Source organism: Erpetoichthys calabaricus, chromosome 5, assembly GCF_900747795.2.
Source record: "Erpetoichthys calabaricus chromosome 5, fErpCal1.3, whole genome shotgun sequence".
Taxonomy (NCBI): Eukaryota; Metazoa; Chordata; class Cladistia; order Polypteriformes; family Polypteridae; genus Erpetoichthys; species Erpetoichthys calabaricus.
The window spans coordinates 196808001-196834063 of NC_041398.2; the positions used below are offsets into that span (position 1 = coordinate 196808001).

The following is a 26063-nucleotide window of genomic DNA, read 5'->3' on the forward strand; positions in this document are numbered from 1 at the left end:
TCCGTCGGATAGTCGAACCTCGGATTCAGGAGGAACAGTGTGGTTTTCGTCCTGGTCGCGGAACAGTGGACCAGCTCTACACCCTTAGCAGAGTCCTGGAGGGTGCATGGGAGTTCGCCCAACCAGTCTACATGTGTTTTGTGGACTTGGAAAAGGCGTTCGACCGTGTTCCTCGGGGAATCCTGTGGGGGGTGCTCCGGGAGTATGGCGTACCGGACCCCCTGATAAGGGCTGTTCGGTCCCTGTACAACCGGTGTCAGAGCTTGGTCCGCATTGCCGGCAGTAAGTCGAACCCGTTTCCAGTGAGAGTTGGACTCCGCCAGGGCTGCCCTTTGTCACCGATTCTGTTCATAACTTTTATGGACAGAATTTCTAGGCGCAGCCAGGGTGTTGAGGGGGTCCGGTTTGGTGGACTCAGGATTGGGTCACTGCTTTTTGCAGATGATGTTGTCCTGTTTGCTTCATCAGGCCGTGATCTTCAGCTCTCTCTGGATCGGTTCGCAGCTGAGTGTGAAGTGGCTGGGATGGGAATCAGCACCTCCAAATCCGAGACCATGGTCCTCAGCCGGAAAAGGGTGGAGTGCCCTCTCAGGGTTGGGAGCGAGATCCTGCCCCAAGTGGAGGAGTTCAAGTATCTCGGGGTCTTGTTCACGAGTGAGGGAAGAATGGAGCGTGAGATCAACAGGCAGATCGGTGAGGCGTCCGCAGTAATGCGGGCTCTGCATTGGTCTGTCGTGGTGAAAAAGGAGCCGAGCCATAAGGCAAAGCTCTCAATTTACCGGTTGATCTATGTTCCTACCCTCACCTATGGTCATGAGCTATGGGTAGTGAGCGAAAGAATGAGATCGCGAATACAAGCGGCTGAAATGAGTTTCCTCCGCAGGGTGTCTGGGCTCTCCCTTAAAGATAGGGTGAGAAACTCAGTCATCCGGGAGCGGCTCAGAGTAGAGCCGCTGCTCCTCCGCATCGAGAGGAGTCAGATGAGGTGGCTCAGGCATCTGATCAGGATGCCTCCTGGACGCCTCCCTGGTGAGGTGTTCCGGGCACGTCCAACCGGGAGGAGGCCCCGGGGAAGACCCAGGACACGCTGGAGGGACTATGTCTCCCGGCTGGCCTGGGAACGCCTCGGGATTCTCCCGGAAGAGCTAGAAGAAGTGGCCGGGGAGAGGGGAAGTCTGGGCATCTCTGCTCAAGCTGCTGCCCCTGCGACCCGACCTCGGATAAGCGGAAAGAGGATGGATGGATGGATGGATCAAAATAAAACATATAATTTACTTTTTTTTTTTTTTTCCAGTTTCTGTTTACTGGCAAAGCATCATGTAAATTTGTGGCCACCACAATATTCCACCACAGAAGAATCTGTTGCACCTTCATGACTTTATTAGTTTCTTTTTTCTTAAGTCTGCAGTTATGTTTGAAATTAGTTCAGCCCAACACATATCTTTGTCATATGTTGGTAAATGTCCAGACTATTTTCCTTTGGAAGCAAAATAGTTTAATTCATGTGAAACTCAGTTCTTCTTTTGCTACAGAGTAAGCCAAGTTTATTTTAAATGAAAGTTCATATCTTTTTGCATCATCATTTGTCTTATTTGTGTCTGGTAACCATTTACTACCGCAAATTCTTTGCCACATTTGCTTGCAGCCAAAACACTGTTGCAGCCGGCTGCATATCATTTGCTATTGGGAGTGTGCTGGTAGATTTTCTTGTTTGAAACTGTGTGATCCTCTCACAAAATTTGATTTACTGGCTAAACTAGACTTCCTGCAACAGTACTTGCACATCATCACATCTTAGTTCAGATTGTATAAAAGCCAGTTGGTCCGATAGCCAGCTAGTCTGGAACTTTCGCTTTTCCACCCTGCTCCTATCTTTTGGCACAGAATGAGAAACAAGCCTTTCATTTGCAGTTGCTGTGCTATGAGATTTACCACCGCAGTTTTTGATTTCCTATCCACACAAGAAAAAAAAAATTGCTCAGATATGCAGGACCATTTTTGCAGCCATTTTTGTAAACACATACACTAATATTATATGCGTTTGTAAGCATGTAATGCAGCACCATGTTGTGACTGCGTCCCATAAAAAACAAAAAAACCCCACAAATATGGCAGGTGAAAATCTGAATGTGTACTAGATAGTGGCTAATGACACATATTCTTAGTCGCCCATCATGAAATTCTGTTGCATATGCTTGTGTTTTATTCATATGGTACTGCACTAGACTATGGCACAAAATACTCCTAACTTCAAACCAAAAATTGTCTCATTATGCCTAGCCTAGCAAACATTGGGTTCACAAATCTGTATCACGTAACGCTGAGGTAACATTCAAATTACTGGAATGATGGTGAGTCTTCTTCATACAAAGACCCAAATGTTTGTGCATCTCAGTTGTGCTCTTATGCCATATGAGGTCAGATTTACAAATTTTGCAACTCACAACCTTTTTTCTTCTGAGTTCAGAGTAAAGGGCTCCTAAACTCATAGGTCACACTGTCTTTTCTTGCACTTGCCTACCGTCTACTTTTCTGAAATGCTTTCATAACTAAATAAAGTAGTTAGGCAATTGTGCAGCACAATATACTCAGCCTAATGTCATAATCAACTAATCAATGAAAGTAAACCATTGCCAACATTTTTAATAGTCGATTATTATCGATTATGACGATTAGTTGTTGCATCCCTAATGGTGACAATGTAAAATCAAATATTAAAATATTTTTTTCTGGCTCATCCTCAAAAATTAATTTGGAAATATAAAAAGCAAAGTGAAAATCTATATATATAAAAATGGAATGGGTGGGTCGTCGGGTGGGCCTTTTTTTCATTCCGTCATTTTTTCGACGTTTTGAAAATGTAGAATGATTATTTGATTTTTTTGTTTTTATTTGATCGTGTCTATGTAGCCGCCGTCGTAATAAAGTATCGCTAAAATCGTCATTTATCGTAATTTATTTTTGACGTATAACGTCGCCGTCGTCGAGGTCAGTGATACCAGTGCAAAAAATCTGCTTACGGTTGAAAGACACGCCCTACTCACTGGACAGTTAAAAACACCAATTAAACTAACGATGACATCAAGTATTACCCAATCAAAAGTAGGAAAGGAGGCATCTTCATAAAATGCGTGTGGGATGATTTGCATGAGACGCTGCTTTAAAAAAAAATTATAAAAAAAATACGGGATAAATCCCGTCCAGTATTGATTCAAAACGGGACGCGCAATTTCATTCTCAAACGCGGCACAATTCCGTATTTTAAAGGACGGGTGGCAACCCTACAGTGCCAGGTAACCACCCATACAATCACATTGTGATTCAGACTAGGAATGCAATGAATGTAATTACCCCGATCTACATACAAGGCGAAAGTCTTGCAACATTCAAAGATGATGGTTTGGGATAATTAGTACTTATTAAGTACAACATTGAACATAAAAGAGCTTATGAAGCCTTGAACCGAAAAAAGCAAGATCTCAGAGATCGTAAAAAAAAAAAGGAGGTAATGTCGTTTTACTCGCTGTAGATTTTACTCAAACATTACCAGTTATTCCACGAGGGAGACCAGCAGATGAACTCAACGCGTGTTTAAAATCCATGCTTCTCCCACGGTCGGTTATATGTCGCGTGTTCTCGGGTAGGTACACCAAAAAATGTATACATTTAAGCATGTAATGGGCAAAGAAAAAATGAGGTATACCCGAAGGCACTGCAGTAGTACTCAATGTAACTTTACTTATTAAATGTTAATGTTTTACTGTTTAATAATTTATACGCTTCTTATATGTTGTTCAAATTCTTTTATCAAAATACCACTGACAGCGCAATGCACGATAACATCGAGTGACTACACCATACGCATCCGCCCACGGCTGCCCTGCTGTGCGCAGATAGGACTTGATTGTACAATAAAATAAAATAAAGATAAAAAGACTAAAACAATCATCACCCATAAAGCGGATAGTAGACGTGACGTACTATATGTGTACCACATTTCAAGTGTATAGGTGCAACGGTTTGCGAGCTACAGGTCATTTAAAATCCTGGACAGACACACAAATTGCCACGGTAGCAAATTACAGAAGAAGATTTTACTGTTTAATAATTTACGAGCTGTATATACCCGGCGTTGCCCGGGGCAGAAGTAACCTAATCGGTCAAACACTTACATATATACCAAAGTAAACCTAATCGGTCAAACAGTTACATATATAAAAAAACCGAACCTAATCGGACAAACAGCTTCATATATACAGAAGCGAACCTAATCGGACAAACAGCTAATCTATATACATAAGCAAACCTAATTGGTCAAACAGTTACATAAATACAAAAGCAAACCTAACCGATCAAACAGCTTCATATATACAGAAGCGAACCTAATTGGTCAAACAGTTATGCATGTGCAGAATGATTTTACAAACATTATGCGTGTTAACAATCATGAAAAAGAAAAGATTGAGGAACTGTTCTTCTATATGTGATGAAGCCACTAATAAGACAGATTTTTTTCAGGACCCAGCTGTTTCATAACTAAACTACTGCCACCCCAAAGTAATGCCTAATAGTGGTTTTTCGGGTAGCTGTGGAATAAAAACGGTGTTTTTTAGTCAGTAAGAATCTGACACTACCCTTCAGTACGGGCTGAAGGGTGCCTATGTAAGGTTTTACATCCTTCCCGTATGGAAAAAAAAAACATACTAAACTTTTTTTTCATCATTACAGATAATCTCAGTCAAATGGAAGTACGCATTCTCAATTTATTTTTATGTAATTTTTACTTTTTCACAAAGCCATCCCATTCCAATTTGTATGAATAAACTTTTGCTACAGAGTTAGCAAAAGTTTATTCATGCACATATTTTAATACGGATAATCTATCTCTAATCAAGGTTCTCATTTTCATTCTAATTTAAAATAATAATAGATACTCATTTTTTTCTTCTGTTTTAGAAAAACCAATCTATGCCACCTACGTCTTCGTCAAGTCAGCTTCATCCAGCTTCATCACATATACAAGAAGAGTTCCTCAATCTTTTCTTTTTAATGATTGTTAACACGCATAATCTTTGTAAAATCATTCTGCACATGCATAACTGTTTGACCAATTAGGTTCGCTTCTGTATATATGAAGCTGTTTGATCGATTAGGTTTGCTTTTGTATTTATGTAACTGTTTGACCAATTAGGTTTGCTTATGTATATAGATTAGCTGTTTGTCCGATTAGGTTCGCTTCTGTATATATGAAGCTGTTTATCCGATTAGGTTCGCTTTTTTTATATATGTAACTGTTTGACCGATTAGGTTTACTTTGGTATATATGTAAGTGTTTCACCGATTAGGTTACTTCTGCCCCGGGCAACGCCGGGTATATACAGCTCGTTCAAACTAAAAAGGGTAATAAATATAGTTAAATTTAGTCTGGACATGTCAAAAGTAACAATACTCATGCTAGAAACATTTCCCCGTTCTAATAGGACATTACCAATGTATGTTTTAGCTTACAGAGAATGAATATTCCAAAGTAAAATAAATAAGAAATAGCTTACCATCTTCAGAAAATGTAAACTGTAGTAAAGACGGAATTAAAAAGGAAAGTGTGCTTTTTGAATGGTTTATTTTTCTACAACGCTGACTGAACCATCCTGCTTCAGCCTAATAAAAACAAATATATATATATATAAATATAAATATTCAAAAAAACTGTCCAAAACATTAGAATAGTTCACTAAAAAAAGCTTATTAATCTCAAAAACAGCACCATATAATCATGCATGCTTCATAATATCAGTAAGTTTGAAATAAAAATTATAAAATCTCACCAACAACAGTACAAATTTAGCAATTTTTTTAGGCAATACTAAGGTTTATTACCTGATAAGCAACTTCATAAAGACAGCCATCTTTTCCTCCCAAAAAGATTCGTCCATTTTCAGTGGAAGTAATGGTAAGGAGATAGGTGTTATCAGTTGGAAGAGAATACAGTGGATCTGGAAGTAACTGCATTCCAAATGACATGCTTTCATTTAAGACATCTGCACCTGCACAGAAATGACAAAGATTAACATTTTCATTGAAAATTATAGACTCACAATTTCAGGGTAACTGAATAGTTGGTGATTCTTGTATTAATTACTGTTTGCACTTAAATTTGTTAGAAACTTGATAGCCTACAACTAACTATAATTAGAGTCTCAAGTAGGACTTTCAAATTTTAAATTCAAGGTTTTGGAAGTGTTGTGTGAAAAATGTGGTACACATTATTTTTCATAACAGAAGAACAAAAATATGTACTTCTTATGTTAAATTTAGGCAAAGGTTTTAAATCATTAATATATACAGTATATTTAAAATAATCAATTCCAATATGCAAAAAAAATTGTTTATATAATATACCCACATTATAATTTTGAGTAGGTCCATTTGCGGTAATTCGGTTAACTGTATGAGGTCTCCCGTGACCCTGTGTTCGGATTCAGCGGGTTGGAAAATAAATGGATGGATGGATGTATGAGGTCTGCTAATTTGCAAAATTTCTGTAATTTTAACCAAACTAGTATGGGAACAAACATCTCAGTTATTGTCAAGAATTCTCACTAATCACTTTATTCCCGTAGACATCTGCAGAGAGCGTAGATATATTCATCTGTGATCACCACTTTCTACTGCGACACTGGAGTACAGTACATCCTCACTGGCTACACAAAATCCTCATTATGTCACCTGCTCAGCTCAGGAGCACAAAGCATTACACAGGGTGGAGAAGTTTGTTTAGGCTATTGAAAGCACACAGCTCTGTTTAGGCTATTGAAAGCACACAGCATGCTATTAAAACTCAGCCATCCTGCACAGTCATTTTTCCCTCCTGTGCTGTGACAAAATTTACAAGAATGTCTTTACATTCAGGGCATAACATTGTTACTAACAACTGCATAAACACAGTCGATGTGTATTTATCATCTGCCGTTTTATTTAATGACTGTCATATTTATTGTCTATTGGCAATACTATAAAATATAGGAGTGTGCAATATGTATCGTCTACGATAATATCCTAATTGTTGTTTTAACGATATCCGAGCTGAAATTATTGATTATATCAATGATTTTACAAAAAAACAACCAAAAACACGCATTGAGAGTCCACATATTCACTGTTTGTGTAGCCGAACTGGATATACTACTGTGCATGCTCAAAGCAAGCACAGAGGTGTGCATAGTCAGCAAGTTAAGGTAGTGAAGCGGCCTAAAAATGAGTGAGCAAAAAGGAACCAGTGGATAAAACAGCCTCGTGATCTATGTTGTTTGATTTAATTGCAAGACATGGATCATCCTCACTCGCGTGGAGGTGGTTTGGTTTTGTAAAGACTGAAGTTGCTTAAAAGACAGCAATCTGCAAATTATGTTGGAAATTGTTTACCATTAAAGACAGCTGACATCTAACTTGTTCCACCATCTGAAAAGTAAAATTCATCTAGTATGGAGCCTCATGAAGTCAGGCAAAAAAAATCAGTTTGAACTAATTATTAATCAGTTCAAACAAATTACTTAATTCATTCAAACAGATTATTTTTATTTCTGCAAGAAGCATATGCCTATGAGGTGTGTTTTATTTCGCAAGCCGTCTTGGTTTTCCTGGATTCCAAAGCTCATTATTTAAAACACTCCTGCAAATCCCTGAATACTCACACCATTGTGATGACACAAGGGAGGGAGGCAAAAAAAAAAAAAAACTTATTTAAAAGCAGCTATTAAAAAAAACAAAAAACACACAGCAATTCAGAGAAGGAGAGTCTCTGCACACCACCATTGAAAAAGCAATCAATAGCTACTTGAGTGGTGGAAAACACAAGAAGGACATTGACATGTGAGAGGGAAAATTTACAAAAGAAGTATCTGTGCATCCCTGCCTCAACCAGCATTCCTGAGATGGCTTTCAGCACTTAAGGAAATGTAACATGTAACCGTGCTATGAAGCCAGATGCTTTGGACAGACCAGTGTTTCTGTCACACTACTTGAAGTTTCCTCAGTAGAATTTTACAATTGTTTTATTTTTTCTGATATCTGTGTGCAATATTGGACAGAACTTGAAGTTAGTAATTTGTTTAAAAATTTTAGTTTTTTTTTGTATCTTTGTGCAATATATGACAGAACTTGTTTACAAATACTATAGTTTTTTTGTGCAGTGCTTTTCACACAATAGTACAGTATGTTAGATTTTTGTTTTTGCTTGTATGCTGCACAATTCACCTTACAGCAGAGAAGTTTATCCACATTGTAATGTTCATGTCCTCTATTTCAATTTTGATTAGTATTTTATTCCCTCTGAATTCATATCTTGTTTACATTAAGGGTAAGAGTCTGTTTAAAATGTTCTCATTATAATAATTTTGTTGGGCTTAGTGTAATGTTTGTAAAAATCCTGTAGGCCCCATTGGTATTGTTTACTCATACAGTACTTGCATTGTTTGATCTCAGTAATACTTTGACTGGTGATTTTAACACGTTTCTGTTATTTTACTTTAGTAAATCTACAAGACCCTTTTTTGTTGGAAACTCTTGTTTACATTATTTTCATTAGTAAGCTTCAATTAATATTCTATTATCAACAACAAGCTAGGTCAATAAGACTTTTACAAACATTTTTTTAAAGGATGCAAAATATTGTCCAATTATCATTATCATCAAAGTCCCAGAAAATATTGAGATATAATTTTTTGCCAATATCTCTGACAACTTTCTCAAGATAAAAATGAATAAAATGAAAGATATTGGTCATTGACTTTAGGTAAGAAAAAATATTTGTTTGTTCGGATAACATTTTCTTTATTGTATATTACATCAGAGGAGCCAAGAAGCAATTTAGTAAAATCTGTAATTTTATATTATCAGTAAATAGGTAGGAAGTGCTTTAAAGATGTATCTTAACAGACAAGTTGTTGATTGTACTTCGTACTAGGGGTGCATTAACCATTTACCTAGTGACCGTTAATAGGAGACATTACTTTAAGGATCTTCATGTCAAGTACCAGTTTTGTGACACAACACTCAGTCTATTTCTCTATTATTTCTTGAAGGAAGGAAAACAGTAACTAAATAGGTGTGACTCTTCACTTTATGATTATAATATATAATATTAATGAACATTACTATGAAAAGGAAGTATATTTTATTATTAATAATTTTTTAATCTTGTCTTTGTTCCTGGTCATAGATTCTTCATTAAACTGGTAATCCCTAAAACACTTCTAAAAATGATGATAGACCAAACAAGTTCAAAAGAACTAAACATATGCTGAATGCCAAATTTAGAATGCATATCTGACATCTCTCTGCATAACCTCTGGGTCGAGATTTGTTTATTACTTTCATCCATTCCTTCCCAAACAACTCCACCATACTGGCAACCTGAAATTTCCTATACATTTTTGCCTCCCTTTAACCACCTGGTAATTGTTTTCATGTCAGAAGTTGAGAACTACTGCTATGATGGTTGAATGCAGCTTTGGGGAACTAACCTCTATACAGAAAGAACCACAGTGAGTGGCTATTAAGAAAACAATGTAGCCTGCTAGAGTGTGGCACCAGCATTTTGTAAAGCATGGAATGGCTGAATTCTCAAAGTTTTTAAGATTTGTTTTAGTTATTGTTTAAAGTCGATGATCCATAGTACAATGTCCAAGCCATAATAGAAAGATGGCAATAAAAGATTTGATTTAAAATGGATTCAAACCAAAGACTTTTGATTTATTCTATACAGTGCATCCAGAAAGTATTCACAGCGCATCACTTTTTCCACCTTTTGTTATGTTATAGCCTTATTCCAAAATGGATTAAATTAATTTTTTTCCTCAGAATTCTGCACACAACACCCCATAATGACAACGTGAAAAAAGTTTACTTGAGGTTTTTGCAAATTTATTAAAAATAAAAAAAAACTGAGAAATCACATGTACATAAGTATTCACAGCCTTTGCTCAATACTTTGTCGATGCACCTTTGGCAGCAATTACAGCCTCAAGTCTTGTTGAATATGATGCCACAAGCTTGGCACACCTATCCTTGGCCAGTTTCGCCCATTCCTCTTTGCAGCACCTCTCAAACTCCATCAGGTTGGATGGGAAGCGTCGGTGCGCAGCCATTTTAAGATCTCTCCAGAGATGTTCAATCGAATTCAAGTCTGGGCTCTGGCTGGGCCACTCAAGGACATTCACAGAGTTGTCCTGAAGCCACTCCTTTGATATCATGGCTGTGTGCTTAGGGTCGTTGTCCTGCTGAAAGATGAACCGTGGCCCCAGTCTGAGGTCAAGAGCGCTCTGGAGCAGGTTTTCATCCAGGATGTCTCTGTACATTGCTGCAGTCATCTTTCCCTTTATCCTGACTAGTCTCCCAGTTCCTGCCACTGAAAAACATCCCCACAGCATGATGCTGCCACCACCATGCTTCACTGTAGGGATGGTGCCAGGTTTCCTCCAAACGTGACGCCTGGCATTCACACCAAAGCGTTCAATCTTTGTCTCATCAGACCAGAGAATTTTCTTTCTCATGGTCTGAGAGTCCTTCAGGTGTCTTTTGGCAAACTCCAGGCGGGCTGCCATGTGCCTTTTACTAAGGAGTGGCTTCCGTCTGGCCACTCTACCATACAGGCCTGATTGGTGGATTGCTGCAGAGATGGTTGTCCTTCTGGAAGGTTCTCCTCTCTCCACAGAGGACCTCTGGAGCATCTGACAGAGTGACCATTGGGTTCTTGGTCACCTCCCTGACTAAGGCCCTTCTCCCCCGATCGCTCAGTTTAGATGGCCAGCCAGCTCTAGGAAGAGTCCTGGTGGTTTCAAACTTCTTCCACTTACGGATGATGGAGGCCACTGTGCTCATTGGGACCTTCAAAGCAGCAGAAATTTTTCTGTAACCTTCTCCAGATATGTGCCTCAAGACAATCCTGTCTCGGAGGTCTACAGACAATTCCTTTGACTTCATGCTTGGTTTGTGCTCTGACATGAACGGTCAACTGTGGGATCTTATATAGACAGGTGTGTGCCTTTCCAAATCATGTCCAATCAACTGAATTTACCACAGGTGGACTCCAATTAAGCTGCACAAACATCTCAAGGATGATCAGGGGAAACAGGATGCACCTGAGCTCAATTTTGGGCTTCATGGCAAAGGCTGTGAATACTTATGTACATGTGCTTTCTCAATTTTTTTATTTTTAATAAATTTGCAAAAACCTCAAATAAACTTTTTTCATGTTGTCATTATGGGGTGTTGTGTGTAGAATTCTGAGGAACAAAATGAATTTAATCCATTTTGGAATAAGGCTGTAACATAACAAAATGTGGAAAAAGTGATGCGCTGTGAATACTTTCTGGATGCACTGTATGTTGCAAATACTGATTCCACACTGCAAGTAACCAATCCAATACTGACAGCTAGTGCTGTTCATTACGGAAAACCGTTTTTTATTTTTGTTATGATATGGATTTTTGTTATATCGCAATACCGGTTTAAATAGCTTAAACAACGTTCGGAACATGGTGCAGTGGAAAACTGTTTAAGGGGGGACCTTTTTCACTGGTACACTAAACACACATACAACGGAGTACATGCGTGTGACAATGCGGGCTCGGCTCCATGCTCCCATCTGGTGTTAGGGAGCTCTTGAACACTACACCGTCGATAGTTATAACCGAGATGAGCTAAGCAGTGAGGCAACATAGCAAAGGGGATGGTGGAAAAGTTCAAACTGCTTTATTAAACAAACAACAAAAACAAAGTGCAACAGTGCAGTGTCCAAAATTCAATAAATAATCCATAAAAGAAATGTGGAGGTTTAAAATAATTACAAAAACAATCCTTTAAAAAACGAAGCAGTCCTTTAAAACAATGATGAGCCCGGTGCTTCTTTTACACTAGCGTCTCACCTGCTTCTCCCATTTGGGCCCTGCAGCAGGCAAGACGCTCTCTCTGCAGCTGACTTTCTCAGTGCCTGCTACTACTGTCAATCGCCTTACCGATCCTTGGCTCCAGTCGGCTTCTCCTGACAGTGACTTGGGATTCCCCAACGATCAAGGCTCTCACGCTGGGGACACCACGTCCCAAGTCCCGACTCCCGCTGCATTCTGCGGAGAGTCACCCGCCTTCCAGTCACTCACACTCTTCAAAGTAATTTCTATGGTAGCGACAACTACTACTCCCCCGGGTGTCGGCCAAACACCCAGGCTGCCTGCTCAGCTGCCGCGAGCCTGCTCTCGCTCGCTTGTTCTCCTGCACCGACTTTCTCTCTCTCCTCACTGCTTCCTGCTTTTCCTCCACAACCTCCGTTCTCTTCTTTTTTTTCCTTTAACCGTCTCGGGCTTCTCTTTACAATCGACGTGGCAGCTGTGGCAATCAACAGCTCCAGGGAACAAATACGGAGTGGACCGTCTCTCACCTGTGCACTTAGGTGAGAAACGTCCACAGCACGAATCCACCCGGGAACCGCTTCAGCCACACTACCACGCCCCCTCACTACGCCGCGAGCGCAGTGATCGTTAATTTAAAAGTGGCTTTTGCTAAGAGAGCTGTGGACCCACAACACCACAATGCGTTAGTGGAGGTATTAAGTGATGAAAATGGACAGAGAACATTCAGAAACTGAAGCTGTAGCAGATGATAAAGTTGAACGCGATGACACAGAAGAACTTTTGCCGAAAAAAGGAGCCGTGTCTGTTGTCTGGAGATACTTTGGTTATAAAAGGTCGGATGGTTAAAAATATGTTGTCAAAATTATAATTTGTTGTTTGCAAAATTTGTTCAATAAAAAGGTTCTATATTTTGACTACAGCTTAGTCAAAGACTACTCTTAGTCAGTGTACTGCAGAAATTGCAGTGGAAAATGTGGTTAACATCCACTCATGCACGGGGAAAAAAAATACCGTTGAATACCGTGAAACTGGTATCATTTTGAAAATACCGTGATATAGAATTTTGGTCATACCGCCCAGCACTACTGACAGCTGCCAGTTTCATTCAAAAATAACTGCTATTTTAATTTTTAACACATACAGATGACACTGACATTTTAAAATGAATATGAGTTTACAAGAGTAATTTTTTTTAAAGAAAAAATTACGTTTAAAAATGTAATTATCAATGAAAATGAATCATACCTGCATGGGATCCAGAAAAGCTAACCCCAAGAATCACTATGTCCACTGGAGTAGCCATCACCAACAAGTACTGAATATGAGGCTGAAATATTCCTACAAAAACAAATATTTTTCCCTTACTCAATAAATTTTATATACAACTCATTCCAATAGAGATGTGTAAAAGCAAAACTGAACTAAAGTGTCTGATATTATTTCCGGTTTCCAATGTTTTAGAAATGTAATAATTTGAAATCCTATTGCTCATTTGAACAGAAATATTTTTTAAATTTACAAAGTGTAAAACTACTCAATAATAGTGCAGATCAATTTAAATGCAGTATATATTGGCGAATCTTAGGCTATGGCGGTCTTGGGTAACAGTGATTCCTCATATACAAACAAGCATATTAAATTCTGAAAAATTTATTTTCAAGTGAATATCAATTAGTTTTCATCTAGAGAATTCTATATCTTATTTATGACTATGGTAAACTACTTTTGGAGCAGATGAATACTTAGCAACCATCACAAATGGTGAGAAATAGTACTGCCCCTTATGAACTTTGTCACTGTTTTTAAACATTTTGTGTTCTCATTAACATGTTTGATGAATGTAACCGGTTGCCCAAGTAGCTGCACTGTAAACTTAGTACCAAGTAAGCAGCTTAAATGGCTGTTGGCTGTTCAGCTGAGCAGTGTTTGTAATTCCTACCATCCCAAGTACAGTTCCAGTTGCGCAGTCTCAGTAGGTATAGCAGCTGGAGGGGAGGTGACGCTCATATCAATCGTACAACAAAGACAGGATGTTTCTGTTGGTTGATCAATCATGAGTTAGTGGAGGGATTTCATGCTATCGTTTTGCCTTTGTCATCTCCAAGAGATACATATACTGCAAACAACCTGGCTCATCATAGCATAACTTAATAGTGTTTTGTAATTTATTTATTTAGAGTAATGTTGCTCCACGGTCATTTTATTAATAAATGCTGAAACAGCATTATAATTTTTTTCTGCTGTTTCCATTAACAGGCATTTTATATTTTGACATCCATATATAATCAGGTTAAGAACATCATCAGGAACAAAACTTGCTCATAACGTGAGGGTCACCTGTACTACATTTTCTTTTTAACAAGCCAACTTGTCAAACTAAGATGTCGGAATTTACTTTTCAGTGGAAAACCTACACGTTATTGCAGATAACACAGATTCAAACAATTGATTTTAACGTTAACAACAAAACATTTAATTTTAAAGATAACTAATTAAAGATAAAGAATCACACTACCTTTACAAACACAATGTTCGCACATGAAACAATGAAATAACCCTTACCTTCTTTTGGCTTCACAAGACCAACAGACAAAATAGTTTCACTGAGACCATCAAAATATGCAACATCGGCACTGCAAGGGAGGGGAACAGAAAAACAAGTGGTCAACATTGGGTATTGATTTATATGAAGGCTAAATTTTACAACTAAAAAGTATATATAAAACATAACACCCTAATCCCGAGAGTTGCCACCACCAATTACTTCTACTTCGGGAATCCCGGACATTTTTCATTCCCGGGAATGAAACTGCTGTAATTCCCGGGAAAATGGGAACGGCCAAGCTCGCATATATAGCGTGTAAAAGTGTAAAAATCGATCAAGAAATAACAGAGTTATAGTTGAAAATAATTAAGTGGCATGGTTTTTTGGCCCATGGTGTAGTGTGTTGCTCATTAATTCATTCAACAACAGACCATCAGCAGTCAGTCTCACGGATCCCACTAAGACTGAGCACAGTGGACTGGGAGGTGTCTGCACTCTGCAGCTCACGAATGCCGGGACGGAGCAGAGTTCATTGACGTCTGTGCTGTTGACAGCTTTGAACAGCAACTTGAAATTGCAATGTGTCAGTCTGTTGCATCCGCATTATCTGTGCCAAGAAACTTGCCATCACAGAATGATGACAAGAAACTGGATGCATCAATAAAAGCTGAAATGGCGGTGTTTCAGAGCAACGGCAAGCGCGGACGTTGTTTAGAACAAGTGTATCAGTATCTGATGACTGTGCCGCCTACTTCAGTGGAGGCAGAGCGTGCTTTCTCAGCGGCTGGCGTACTCTTCACGAAGGTGCACTCTCACCTGGATGACCGCACGCTGGACACGTGCTTTCTACGCTCTTATTACCGCAACTTACTAGATACATGTACTTATATGACAGCTGAACTGCTTGTAGTTAAGGTTAGTCTTTTATTGGTGTCAAAATATTGCAGTAGTTTTATTAAAAATAAGTGTCGGTCATTCTAAAACCGTTCACATGTGAGATGCCCGTGCACTGTGTCATCCCCGGGAGCCCGGGATTCCCGGGAATGACATGTGGGATTCCCGAATTCCCGGGAATGGATAAACCCATCTGGGGATGGATTCCCTACTTCTACTCCTACACCAGTTCCATGCATTATGCTGCATACACACTACATAATATATATACAAGGGATTATATTTGAGGGGGTGATTTGCAACATTTTTTTCACTTCACCATGTTGTGAAAAAAAAGATTAAAAATATCGTGCCTTTTTGTTTTTTTTTGATGGTAAGAGTAAAATTGTGTGTTCCATACTTTAAAGGGAATGCACAGTGTTAATAAAGTGCAGCATGAATAAAAATATTAATATACAGATTCTCATCAACTTAAAACCATATTCAGTTCTGACCTACCAGTCGTAATTTGATCTGGATGTAAGAGTTTCCAGTATATGTATTCAAACATGACCGTATGTATATAGTACTGTATAATAAATCTACTAATTTGCAGCAGCGCCAGTTAAAATTCCTACATGTCCAAGCAGCCCCAGTGTTCTAACACTATTGGACAGCTTCAGAGGGCGCAGCAGCTGCTATGAAGAAAGACAGAGTAGGAGGGACCTTTAAAAAGGAGCCTTAAAGACACCATGAGAATCACAACCATTCATCTGTTATGCCTCATATCCACAATTGGATTACAGTTTTCGGCCTGCATGTACTGTATGTGATGTCCTATGCCTGCCTGTCTGTGAGAGTTCAAACTTACTGGATATGTCTCTGTCTGAGGAAGCGCTCCCACTCATCTCAAACCCCACACTGCATCAGGATTCATTAAACTTTACAGCTCTTTCAGAAGGCTGTTCACAGAGTTTTTGATTCAAACATCCATCATCAACTGCTCCTGCTAAACTGGACTTTTTTGAATACTAGTGTTAGTGTTTACTGTTTAGTTTATTGTTTTAGTTATAATTTATTATCGTTGTCAATAATAAACTGAATTTAGTCGAAACTGCTGCAGGTAATACATGTAGATCAAGATTAATGAGTCATGGCATACAGCAACTAGAAATAGTAGGAAGAAGAGAGCTGGCATGATGAAATCTGTCATGTTTTCAACAGTTACGGCCAAATGTGAGATGCAGTAGCAGTGGTAAATTGAACCGTCATAAGTCGCAAGTCGACAAGTATATGTGTGTATATTATATATATATATATATATATATATATATATATATATATATATATAAAGAAGACTGTTTTTGATTGGCAAACAATTACAAAAAGAGAAGTATACAACTGCTTTAAAGTTACAAATGCTTGTTTTGAAAAAAAGGCAATTATCCTGATCAATTTAGTTAAATAAAAAGTAACAAGTGGAAAAAAATGGACATTAAATTTCAGAAGAGGCTTTTGAATACATTGCAATTAATGGAACTATACTGGTATGTGACATCACTAATAAAAATATATGCGACACGTATAAAATTATTGAATTGTAAATCTAATTAATTTAAAATCACACTTCTGATAAAGGAAGATAATATTAACTTATATTGTTACTATCGTCCATTAAATTACTGAAGTAATTCACCACCTGCTGTTGAGACTAAATGTCTGTTTGGCAAGCTTTTAATAATTTACTTTCATACATACCCATCCTCATAATTCCACATAAATATATCACTGTCAATTGTCAACCATGCACGACTTATCTCTGGAAAAACACCCATCATACAGTTGCATTGCATATCTGATCAATATGCCATGTAAAGAATTAAGTACAAAAAATATGAACATAGAATTCTTCAAAAATATGCTGATCACAAGTTGCAAAGAAAAATGCTTAAACCCACAGAAAAGCATGGAGGGCGGAGTAGTGGCTCTGAGGCTAGGGATCTGTACCAGCAATCAGAAGGCTGCTGGTCGATTCTACTCCATTGGGCCCTTGAGGAAGACCCGTTAACCTGCAATTGCTTCATCATGGGTATGATGTTAATCTGGATCCAGCCTTGCAAGCAGGTCCTCCAACTTACACAGAAAACTTGGGGGTTGGTGGCAGGATTGGCACTCCAGCCACCACAAAAAACTCACACTTCCTGTGTGGTGCTGAGGTGTCACCCACTGCACTTGGGTCCCAACCCAGGTGGTTCATCATGTGATGGGTGCAGCAACATGCTATCAGCATATGCTCCCAAACTTTCTCTCTCTCTCTCAGAATGCATCTTTTTCACTTAATATGAATACATAGGGGATAATGAATAATATAACAATTAAAGCATTCCTCAAAGTACCTTTTGTAGATAAAAAGAAAATATGTTACTGAAAATGGGGATCAGGCTACATGTACATGATTTAGGTTTTCATCAAAATATTCCTTCCACGTCTAGTAAGTTTATTAAGCTCCACTAGATCTGGAATTATAGTTTTTTCTCACAGAAAAGAAAGGTTTGCTCTACCCATGAAGGACTGACCTTACTGGAAGAGTTTCAGGATAAAATAAATAGTCGAAAAAAAAACTCCTTACATTAACAAATGTCTTGAAATTGGTTAACTTTTTTTCTGAAAAACTGATTATTAACCGATGTTATAATAAAGCTACAGAAAGTAAAAAAAACTCATTGGTATGCTTTGAATATGGGCTGTTAGAAACCATTATATTTTATGTACAGAACAAGTGCATATCTATGGCTTCTTAAATGCACGCAAGGCATATTAACTGCCAAATGTATATTGACATGGTGTGAAAGATGTTTCGAAGGTGCCCTGCGATAAGGTGCATATCAGGAAGCAGTCTAATTATAAAATCTAGAATACACATCTATCCACACATCAATTTTTGTACGTTCCAACAGCAAAATCCAGCAGATTACCCCAGCTAGGGCACCAATTTATTAGAAGGTACACTCCCATATAGTAAACACTCAAACTCCTACAGCACACATTTAGAATCATTGATTAACCTAAAATACAAAGGTTTGGGATATGAGAAGCAAACCTATCACCAGCTTATACAAATGGAAGCATTGCAAGTATTTGAAAAACAGCTACGTTAATCATAAAGGTAGTTATAACACAAAGCATCCAATAATGTAATCCAATAATCTAGTAATGAGCTGAACTTCCTGATGCTCAAAGGATACGGCTAAACTGTTCCACCAGCTCTGGAGGAAGTGGAACTCTGCGTACAGTACTAATCTCAGGAAGAATAGGAAATGTCATCTGACTGGGTCCTTGTAGGGGGTAATCCATATCATTCATTCCTGAGAAAGTGGGCATATCTATAAAAAAAGATGAGATTATGTTAACATAAATATTAGTCTGGTGAACAACAGTAATTGGAAAGAAATAATAAATATTGAGAAGCAATTTATAAAAAAAGCTAAGGAAAAATTCAAAACCATGTTTTTCTAATTCTGCAGGCTCATGTCAATCATGGAGAATCCACTGCATCCACTGAACAGTATCATCTCCAGACAGAGGAGCCGCTTCAGCGACAGACTGCTGTCACTGTCCTGCTCCACTGACAGACTGAGGAGATTGTTCCTCCCCCACACTATGCGACTCTTCATTTCTACCCGGGGGGGTAAACGTTAACATTATACAAGATTGTTGTCTATTATACCTGCCTTGCACTCTCCACCTTGCATTTTTTTTTTTTTTTTTTTATAATTAATAATATAATAATAATAATAATTAATATTGTTTTTATCAGTATACTGCTGCTGGAGTATGTGAATTTCACCTTAGGGATTAATAAAGTATCTATCTATCTATCTAATTCATGTTACAAAAAAGATAAAGGTCATTCAGTTTGTGAAACACAATATTCAATCAGATTACATATTTTTGCCTTTTACAGATGCATGCTGACACTGTCCCTGACAAGCTCTAAAAATATTTGTTTTATACAAAGAAAGGAACACATTGAACATTTTTAACATAATCTACACCCCAAAGGCACAGATATCTTCAGGCTGTGGTATTATTATGCATTTACTAGTTAAAAAAAAAAAAAAAAAAAAGTAAATATAATAAATGTGCAAGTACAGAATTATTCAGCCTTATATATGTCTACACGCATGCGCCGCACGGCCGCCCTGCCGAGAGTTGATTTTACAATAAAATAAAATAAAAAGAGTAATAAAATCATCACCCCGAAAGCGGATAGTAGACGTCACGTAGTATATGTGTACCAAATTTCAAGTCAATATGTGAAACGGTTTGCGAGCTACAGGCGATTTAAAATCCTGGACAGACACACGAACAGCCACGGTAGTGTATTATTGAAGATTATTGTATGTATGTATGTATGTATGTATATATATATATATATATATATATATATATATATACATATACACATACAGTGGGGCAAAAAAGTATTTAGTCAGCCACCAATTGTGCAAGTTCTCCCACTTAAAAAGATGAGAGAAGCCTGCAATTTTCATCATAGGTATACCTCAACTATGAGAGACAAAATAAGAAAAAAAATCCAGAAAATCACATTGTCTGATTTTAAAGAATTTATTTGCAAATTATGGTGGAAAATAAGTATTTGGTCATCTACAAACAAGCAAGATTTCTGGCTCTCACAGACCTGTAACTTCTTCTGTAAGAGGCTCCTCCGTCCTTCACTCGTTACCTGTATTAATGGCACCTGTTTGAACTCGTTATCAATATAAAAGACACCTGTCCACAACCTCAAACAGTCACACTCCAAACTCCACTATGGCCAAGACCAAAGAGCTGTCAAAGGACACCAGAAACAAAATTGTAGACCTGCACCAGGCTGGGAAGACTGAATCTGCAATAGGTAAGCAGCTTGGTGTGAAGAAATCAACTGTGGGAGCAATTACTAGAAAATGGAAGACATACAAGACCACTGATAATCTCCCTCGATCTGGGGCTCCACGCAAGATCTCACCCTGTGGGGTCAAAATGATCACAAGAACGGTGAGCAAAAATCCCAGAACCACACGGGGGGACCTAGTGAATGACCTGCGGAGAGCTGGGACCAAAGTAACAAAGACTACCATCAGTAACACACTACACCACCAGGGACTCAAATCCTGCAGTGCCAGACGTGTCCCCCTGCTTAAGCCAGTACATGTGCAGGCCCATCTGAAGTTTGCTAGAGAGCATTTGGATGATCCAGAAGAGGACTGGGAGAATGTCATATGGTCAGATGAAACCAAAATTGAACTTTTTGGTAAAAACTCTACTCGTCGTGTTTGGAGGAGAAAGAATGCTGAGTTGCATCCAAAGAACACCATACCTACTGTAAAGCATGGGGGTGGAAACATCATACTTTGGGGCTGTTTCTCTGCAAAGGGAGCAGGACGACTGATCCGTGTAAAGGAAAGAATGAATGGGGCCATGTATCGTCAGATTTTGAGTGAAAACCTCCTTCCATCAGCAAGGGAATTGAAGATGAAACGTGGCTGGGTCTTTCAGCATGACAATGATCCCAAACACACCGCCCGGGTAACAAAGGAGTGGCTTCGTAAGAAGCATTTCAAGGTCCTGGAGTGGCCTAGCCAGTCTCCAGATCTCAATCCCATAGAAAATCTTTGGAGGGAGTTGAAAGTCCGTGTTGCCCAGCGACAGCCCCAAAACATCACTGCTCTAGAGGAGATCTGCATGGAGGAATGGGCCAAAATACCAGCAACAGTGTGTGAAAACCTTGTGAAGACTTACAGAAAACGTTTGACCTCTGTCATTGCTAACAAAGGGTATATAACAAAGTATTGAGATGAACTTTTGTTATTGACCAAATACTTTTTTTCCACCATAATTTTCAAACAAATTCTTTACAATCAGACAATGTGATTTTCTGGATTTTTTTCTCATTTTGTCTCTCATAGTTGAGGTATACCTATGATGGAAAATTGCAGGCCTCTCTCATCTTTTTAAGTGGGAGAACTTGCACAATTGGTGGCTGACTAAATACTTTTTTGCCCCACTGTATATGTGGTAAAAGATAAGTTACAGACTTGCATTTCTAATGCAGAAAGAGAGAGACAAATAGATTGGATGTATAGACTCAACTGCCAAGAAAGAGCTGGTTAGGGATTCACTGTAAGGTGTGTTACCAACAAATGAAATATGATGTTACTTTAAATGTAGTCTAATTTACTGTACATGAGCAATAACATTTTAATTAAAACAAAGCTAAATTTTAATCTGAGATGTAATTAAACTAAATTCAGATTAACTAGTATATAGTACTATGACCTGATACAGCAACACCTTGTTTAAAAACAGAAAAATTGACTTACTGTGAGCAGGAACAGCAAGAAGATCAGAAAGGTCAGGATAAAATCGATCATCTTGAAGATGTCTGTCAATTAACTTTCCTGAACTTTCCAAACTCTCCTGGATTGCAGAGGTTGGAGTGCTGATCCCAAGCAAAGAAGGCATTTTGAAAGACACTTGAAATGTAAAGGGAAAAAAAAGGGAATTTGGCACTTCAATTATAAATAATCCTTTAAACACCATAATCAAATGAACACCAGTTTGGCAGGATTTTTTCCAACTTAACAGTTAAAATTAATAAATTAACAGTTGTAATAAATATTCGGGGTGTAACAACTGATCAGTTATAAAAACATATGCCAATGAAGTTTGTTATCAATTATTACCTTGTTACGTATTACATACATCACATCATTAACCAAAGCTAACAACATCACATTTTGAGTTATGGCAAAGATGGAGAATATACATATGGTGGAGGGTCAAAGACCAAAGAACTCAAAAGTATAAAGTAATTTCAATTTCACATCTGGTAAGAAATCTGTGCCTTTAAAGAAATTAGGGTTAGGGTTTTATTAAATTAGATTTGGCATGACAGCACAACTGTGATGGTGGAATACCTGAAAAGAAAACATGCCAGAGTAAAGGTGATAGCTCTCTCTCTTACACTCCATGATTATCCAGTAGGAATCTCAGTATCACATCATTCTGACAGCTTCTTATCCTTATATAATAGTGCAGAATCCAAGCTATTAACAATATGCAAAACTTCAGTAGAATACTTCCTTTAGATAACAGTGACAGACTGTATTTGATGCCAAAATGCAACTGAAAAGGAGGCTTTAAGTATAAGAGACTCAGTTCTTCTTCCTGTCTTTGCTGCCATCTAGCTGATAAAAATCAAACAATTCACTCTTGGGAACCTGTGTCAAAGCTTAACAATGGTTTCAGCATTCAACCCGTTGATGTCAACAGCAGCCTTGAAAGTGTTTATTCTAGACTTTACAGATAGCAACAAGACTTGCTGTTGTGCACTTTTTGTCAATTACAATTTTAGAGCATATTTGTACTTTTGTTACGAAAAATAAAATTCTGCATGGAATAAAACTTCATTTTTAAATATAATACTTGCATTTTTTTTTTTAGAGACGTTGCATTATTTCCCCCAATCAATAACTTAACAGAAGTATCAATTAACCAACTAACTTATTAGCAAAACAGTTAGTTATGATCCTTAACCTATTAGAGTGGGAAAATAATTGTAAATTAAAATATTTAATTTAAAACAAGAGAAACAGCAAATCAATACATTCAATTGTAACAGACCGATATTTATGATTAGTTTAAGCATTAAAAACATTTAATGTAAACAGCATGAAAACATGTAAAAAAATAGACAAGGCTATGAAATGACTGCATACTTGATACTTTGATTTGAAAGCGTACGCACAGCGAATTGGGAGGGTTTACAAGGAACCCCAGGATACAATACTTTCATAATAGTTGGGTCACAAAATGATAAAATTGCCTTTTGTGCTTCAAAACATTCAGTATTGTAATTCAATTCTGAAATACATTAAAATCTGTTAATCCCATTTTATTCAGCAGAAGATGTCTGCTACACACTCCACATGGCATCTTGCTCTCTGTACCAAGGTGCTTCATGCATTTGTCAAACCCTGGTCACAGCAGGAATGCAACAGGGTTCTATTTACATGGGCAAAATTTCTATTGTGAGTTACTCCCAGTGGGCAAAGGTGAGGCAAATTCTGATTTACTTTACTAAAACTCTGCTGCACATCTACTTTAGAATCCACATTTGAGCAATAAACATTAAAAAGTCTAAATATAGGAATAGACTGACCAACACACACCTGAAAAGGCTGACTAGATTTGACTGGTTTTAAATGCTATATGAGCACAATATATTGTGCTATAGTACAGGAGCTTCGAGTTCAAAATTAATTTGAATAAGACTATACTTTTCCCAGTCAAGTTTCTTGCCTATCATACTAAATACGATTGTCTGAAAATAGTTCAAATATGCAGAAGTTACAATTACAATAAAAATAAAATTTAAAGATCTAATCAAATTTAAAGTCTCCAATATGATGAAAAGCATCAAACAGATGTTACTCTATTTGGTGATCTTCTCTTCACTTCTTTTAAGTTGTCAGACCTAACATGGTTAAAATCTATGTCATCCCAACACTCTTGTTTCAGAAACACCTATATTTATCCTGCAGGCATAAGTCCTAGGTTGACAGCATACACTAATTGCCCATTGCTGCACCCACCACAGCTCATCTATAAAAGCTCAGGCAACACGTGGACAGCCTACCCACCACAATATACAGCAGGAGACACATAGGGTGCATTATTTGTATTATATGATTAAATAATCCTCACTTTCTATAATCACATGTTCTATGGCTGTCTGGAAGAAACCCATTTAAACTGGGGGCACAGCCACCTACTTCGATCCTAGCAGGACCAGTCATCTAATACTTAATAAGGCCTTCTGGGTAGGGGTGTAGGCTATTTATACAATTTGAATAACTAACTGAAAAAATACTAACGATTTTTTATTTAAGTTGTGCCTTTTTTTGGAATTGTGCACATCACTTTGCAACCAACAGTAGAAGTACTTCTGTAGAAGTATAAGGTAGTTTTTTTCAATTTGAATAAGTGGTACGATTTTTTAGTTTAATAATAGTTAAGTATATGTATAGACTGACTTTCTAAACTATTAAAAGCACTTTACAAAAACAGTCAGAAATCTCTACAACCACCATCAATATGCAACATCCACCTGGATGATGCAATGGCAGCCATTACTGTGTCAGCACGTTCAAGGCACATAAACTAGTAAGTGGTGAAGGGGTGAAAGAGATAGTTAGCCCATTAGAGATGGGGGGATGATTACAAGCCAGAATGAACAAGGTCATGGTGGGCAATTTAGCCAGGAGTTTGGGAAACAGCCTACTCTTTTCAAAAGATCCCAGAGATCTTTTATGATCACAGAGAGTCAGGACCTTGTATTTACACATCATCAGATGGGAAACTCCAATTTTTACAGCAGTGTCCCTGTCACTGCACTGAGGCATTGGGAGCCACACACAGATCACAGTGTAAGCACCCCATAGATGGTTACACCGAAATGTCTTCCAGTAGAAATCCAAGCTTTTCCTAGACGGTCTCCCATCCAAATACTGTCCAGGTTCAAACATTCTCAGCTTCACAAACCTTGAATGCCAATGTACAGAATATTTACACTAGTATTTTACTGCAAACAGTAGAATAAAAATAACAAGTACATTGAAAAACAGCACGTTGTAATTGGTAATGAAAAACACATCTTAACAAAACTGCACCTGGTTCTTGCATTGCTCTGTTATGTATCTTTTCCAGTCTCTCCATATAGCCCTGCAACAAAAAAAAGCTCCATTCTATTGCTCGTGTTTATTTTTCATATAAGTCAGATACATTTTTTTACGGTTCTTGCTGCTAAACTGTCAAAGTGAGCTTCCAATAACCAGTCAAACTTCCTCCTGAATACTGATTTCGCGATGTACGTTTTCAGCACCGAATTAGGCTTTTCACTTTCTTGTTACCACCTCCCTGATGTCAGCCTGGGCCGCATCAACAAACACACAAACGTTCTTGGAATCTATCTACTTATCATTTGCCAATGTTACCATTTCTGTCTAAGCACGCTAAAGTGTTGTATTCATGTAGATTTGTGCTTAACAAATATTTAACACTCTTGCACCACAGGAAATGTGTTGAACACCTACTCCGCAATTACCGCACAATATACACCCAATGCCAGCTTGTATCTGCAGCTTAGTTTTTCACTCGCACCTCTTTCCATTAGCTTTGCACACTATTTCAGAATCGGACCAATATTAACTGTACTGCGATTTTCTAAATTGCAAAACAAATTTTCCGCCAAAATGCAAAACACCTGCAAGATGTGGTTCCGGCGAAACGGGGAAAACTTATGAAGAAGGATGAAAGAAATCTGGAAATAACTGGTAGCATAATTGAAGTACGAGTGTAATATCAGTAATAAAGATAAAGTATCAAGGCGCCACGAGTAAAACAAAACAAACGTACCCACGTGCACAATGGGGGACCGTTGTATGACCAGTCGGTGGCCTCTGGCAGATTTAATGAACGCGACCCTATGCACTAACTCTCTTCATCAAATGGTACGACGGGCAGTTCAAGCTATTCGCCTGACATACCTGTTTGAGACAGAATGTGCCTCGGTCATGCGAGGCTGCCCGTTTCTCTACCTTCCTGCTGCTTAAAATTTCCAACCGAAGCGCGCCTACAGCACTGTACTGTCAAAGGTCGGCAGAGCCGAAGAGCAG

General features: G+C 38.1%; 1 protein-coding gene across 2 annotated transcripts in view; it reads right to left on the reverse strand.

Annotated features, from left to right (window-relative positions):
• The window catches only part of nup155 (nucleoporin 155), a 113676-nt gene extending 87613 nt beyond the window's left edge, over positions 1–26063 (reverse strand). Inside the window, exons 1-8 of one of the 2 annotated variants that reach the window (XM_051927675.1) lie at positions 25935–26063; positions 21708–21860; positions 18570–18707; positions 17083–17179; positions 14469–14539; positions 13152–13244; positions 5878–6044; positions 5553–5658 (exon numbers count right to left, since the gene is read on the reverse strand). In XM_051927675.1, coding sequence (XP_051783635.1) covers positions 5553–5658; positions 5878–6044; positions 13152–13244; positions 14469–14539; positions 17083–17179; positions 18570–18707; positions 21708–21849 — 814 coding nt within the window. In that variant the 5' untranslated portion in view covers positions 21850–21860; positions 25935–26063. Of the gene's footprint in view, positions 1–5552; positions 5659–5877; positions 6045–13151; positions 13245–14468; positions 14540–17082; positions 17180–18569; positions 18708–21707; positions 21861–25803; positions 25901–25934 lie in introns of those variants that run through there. The other variant, XM_028802383.2, reaches the window with a different exon arrangement.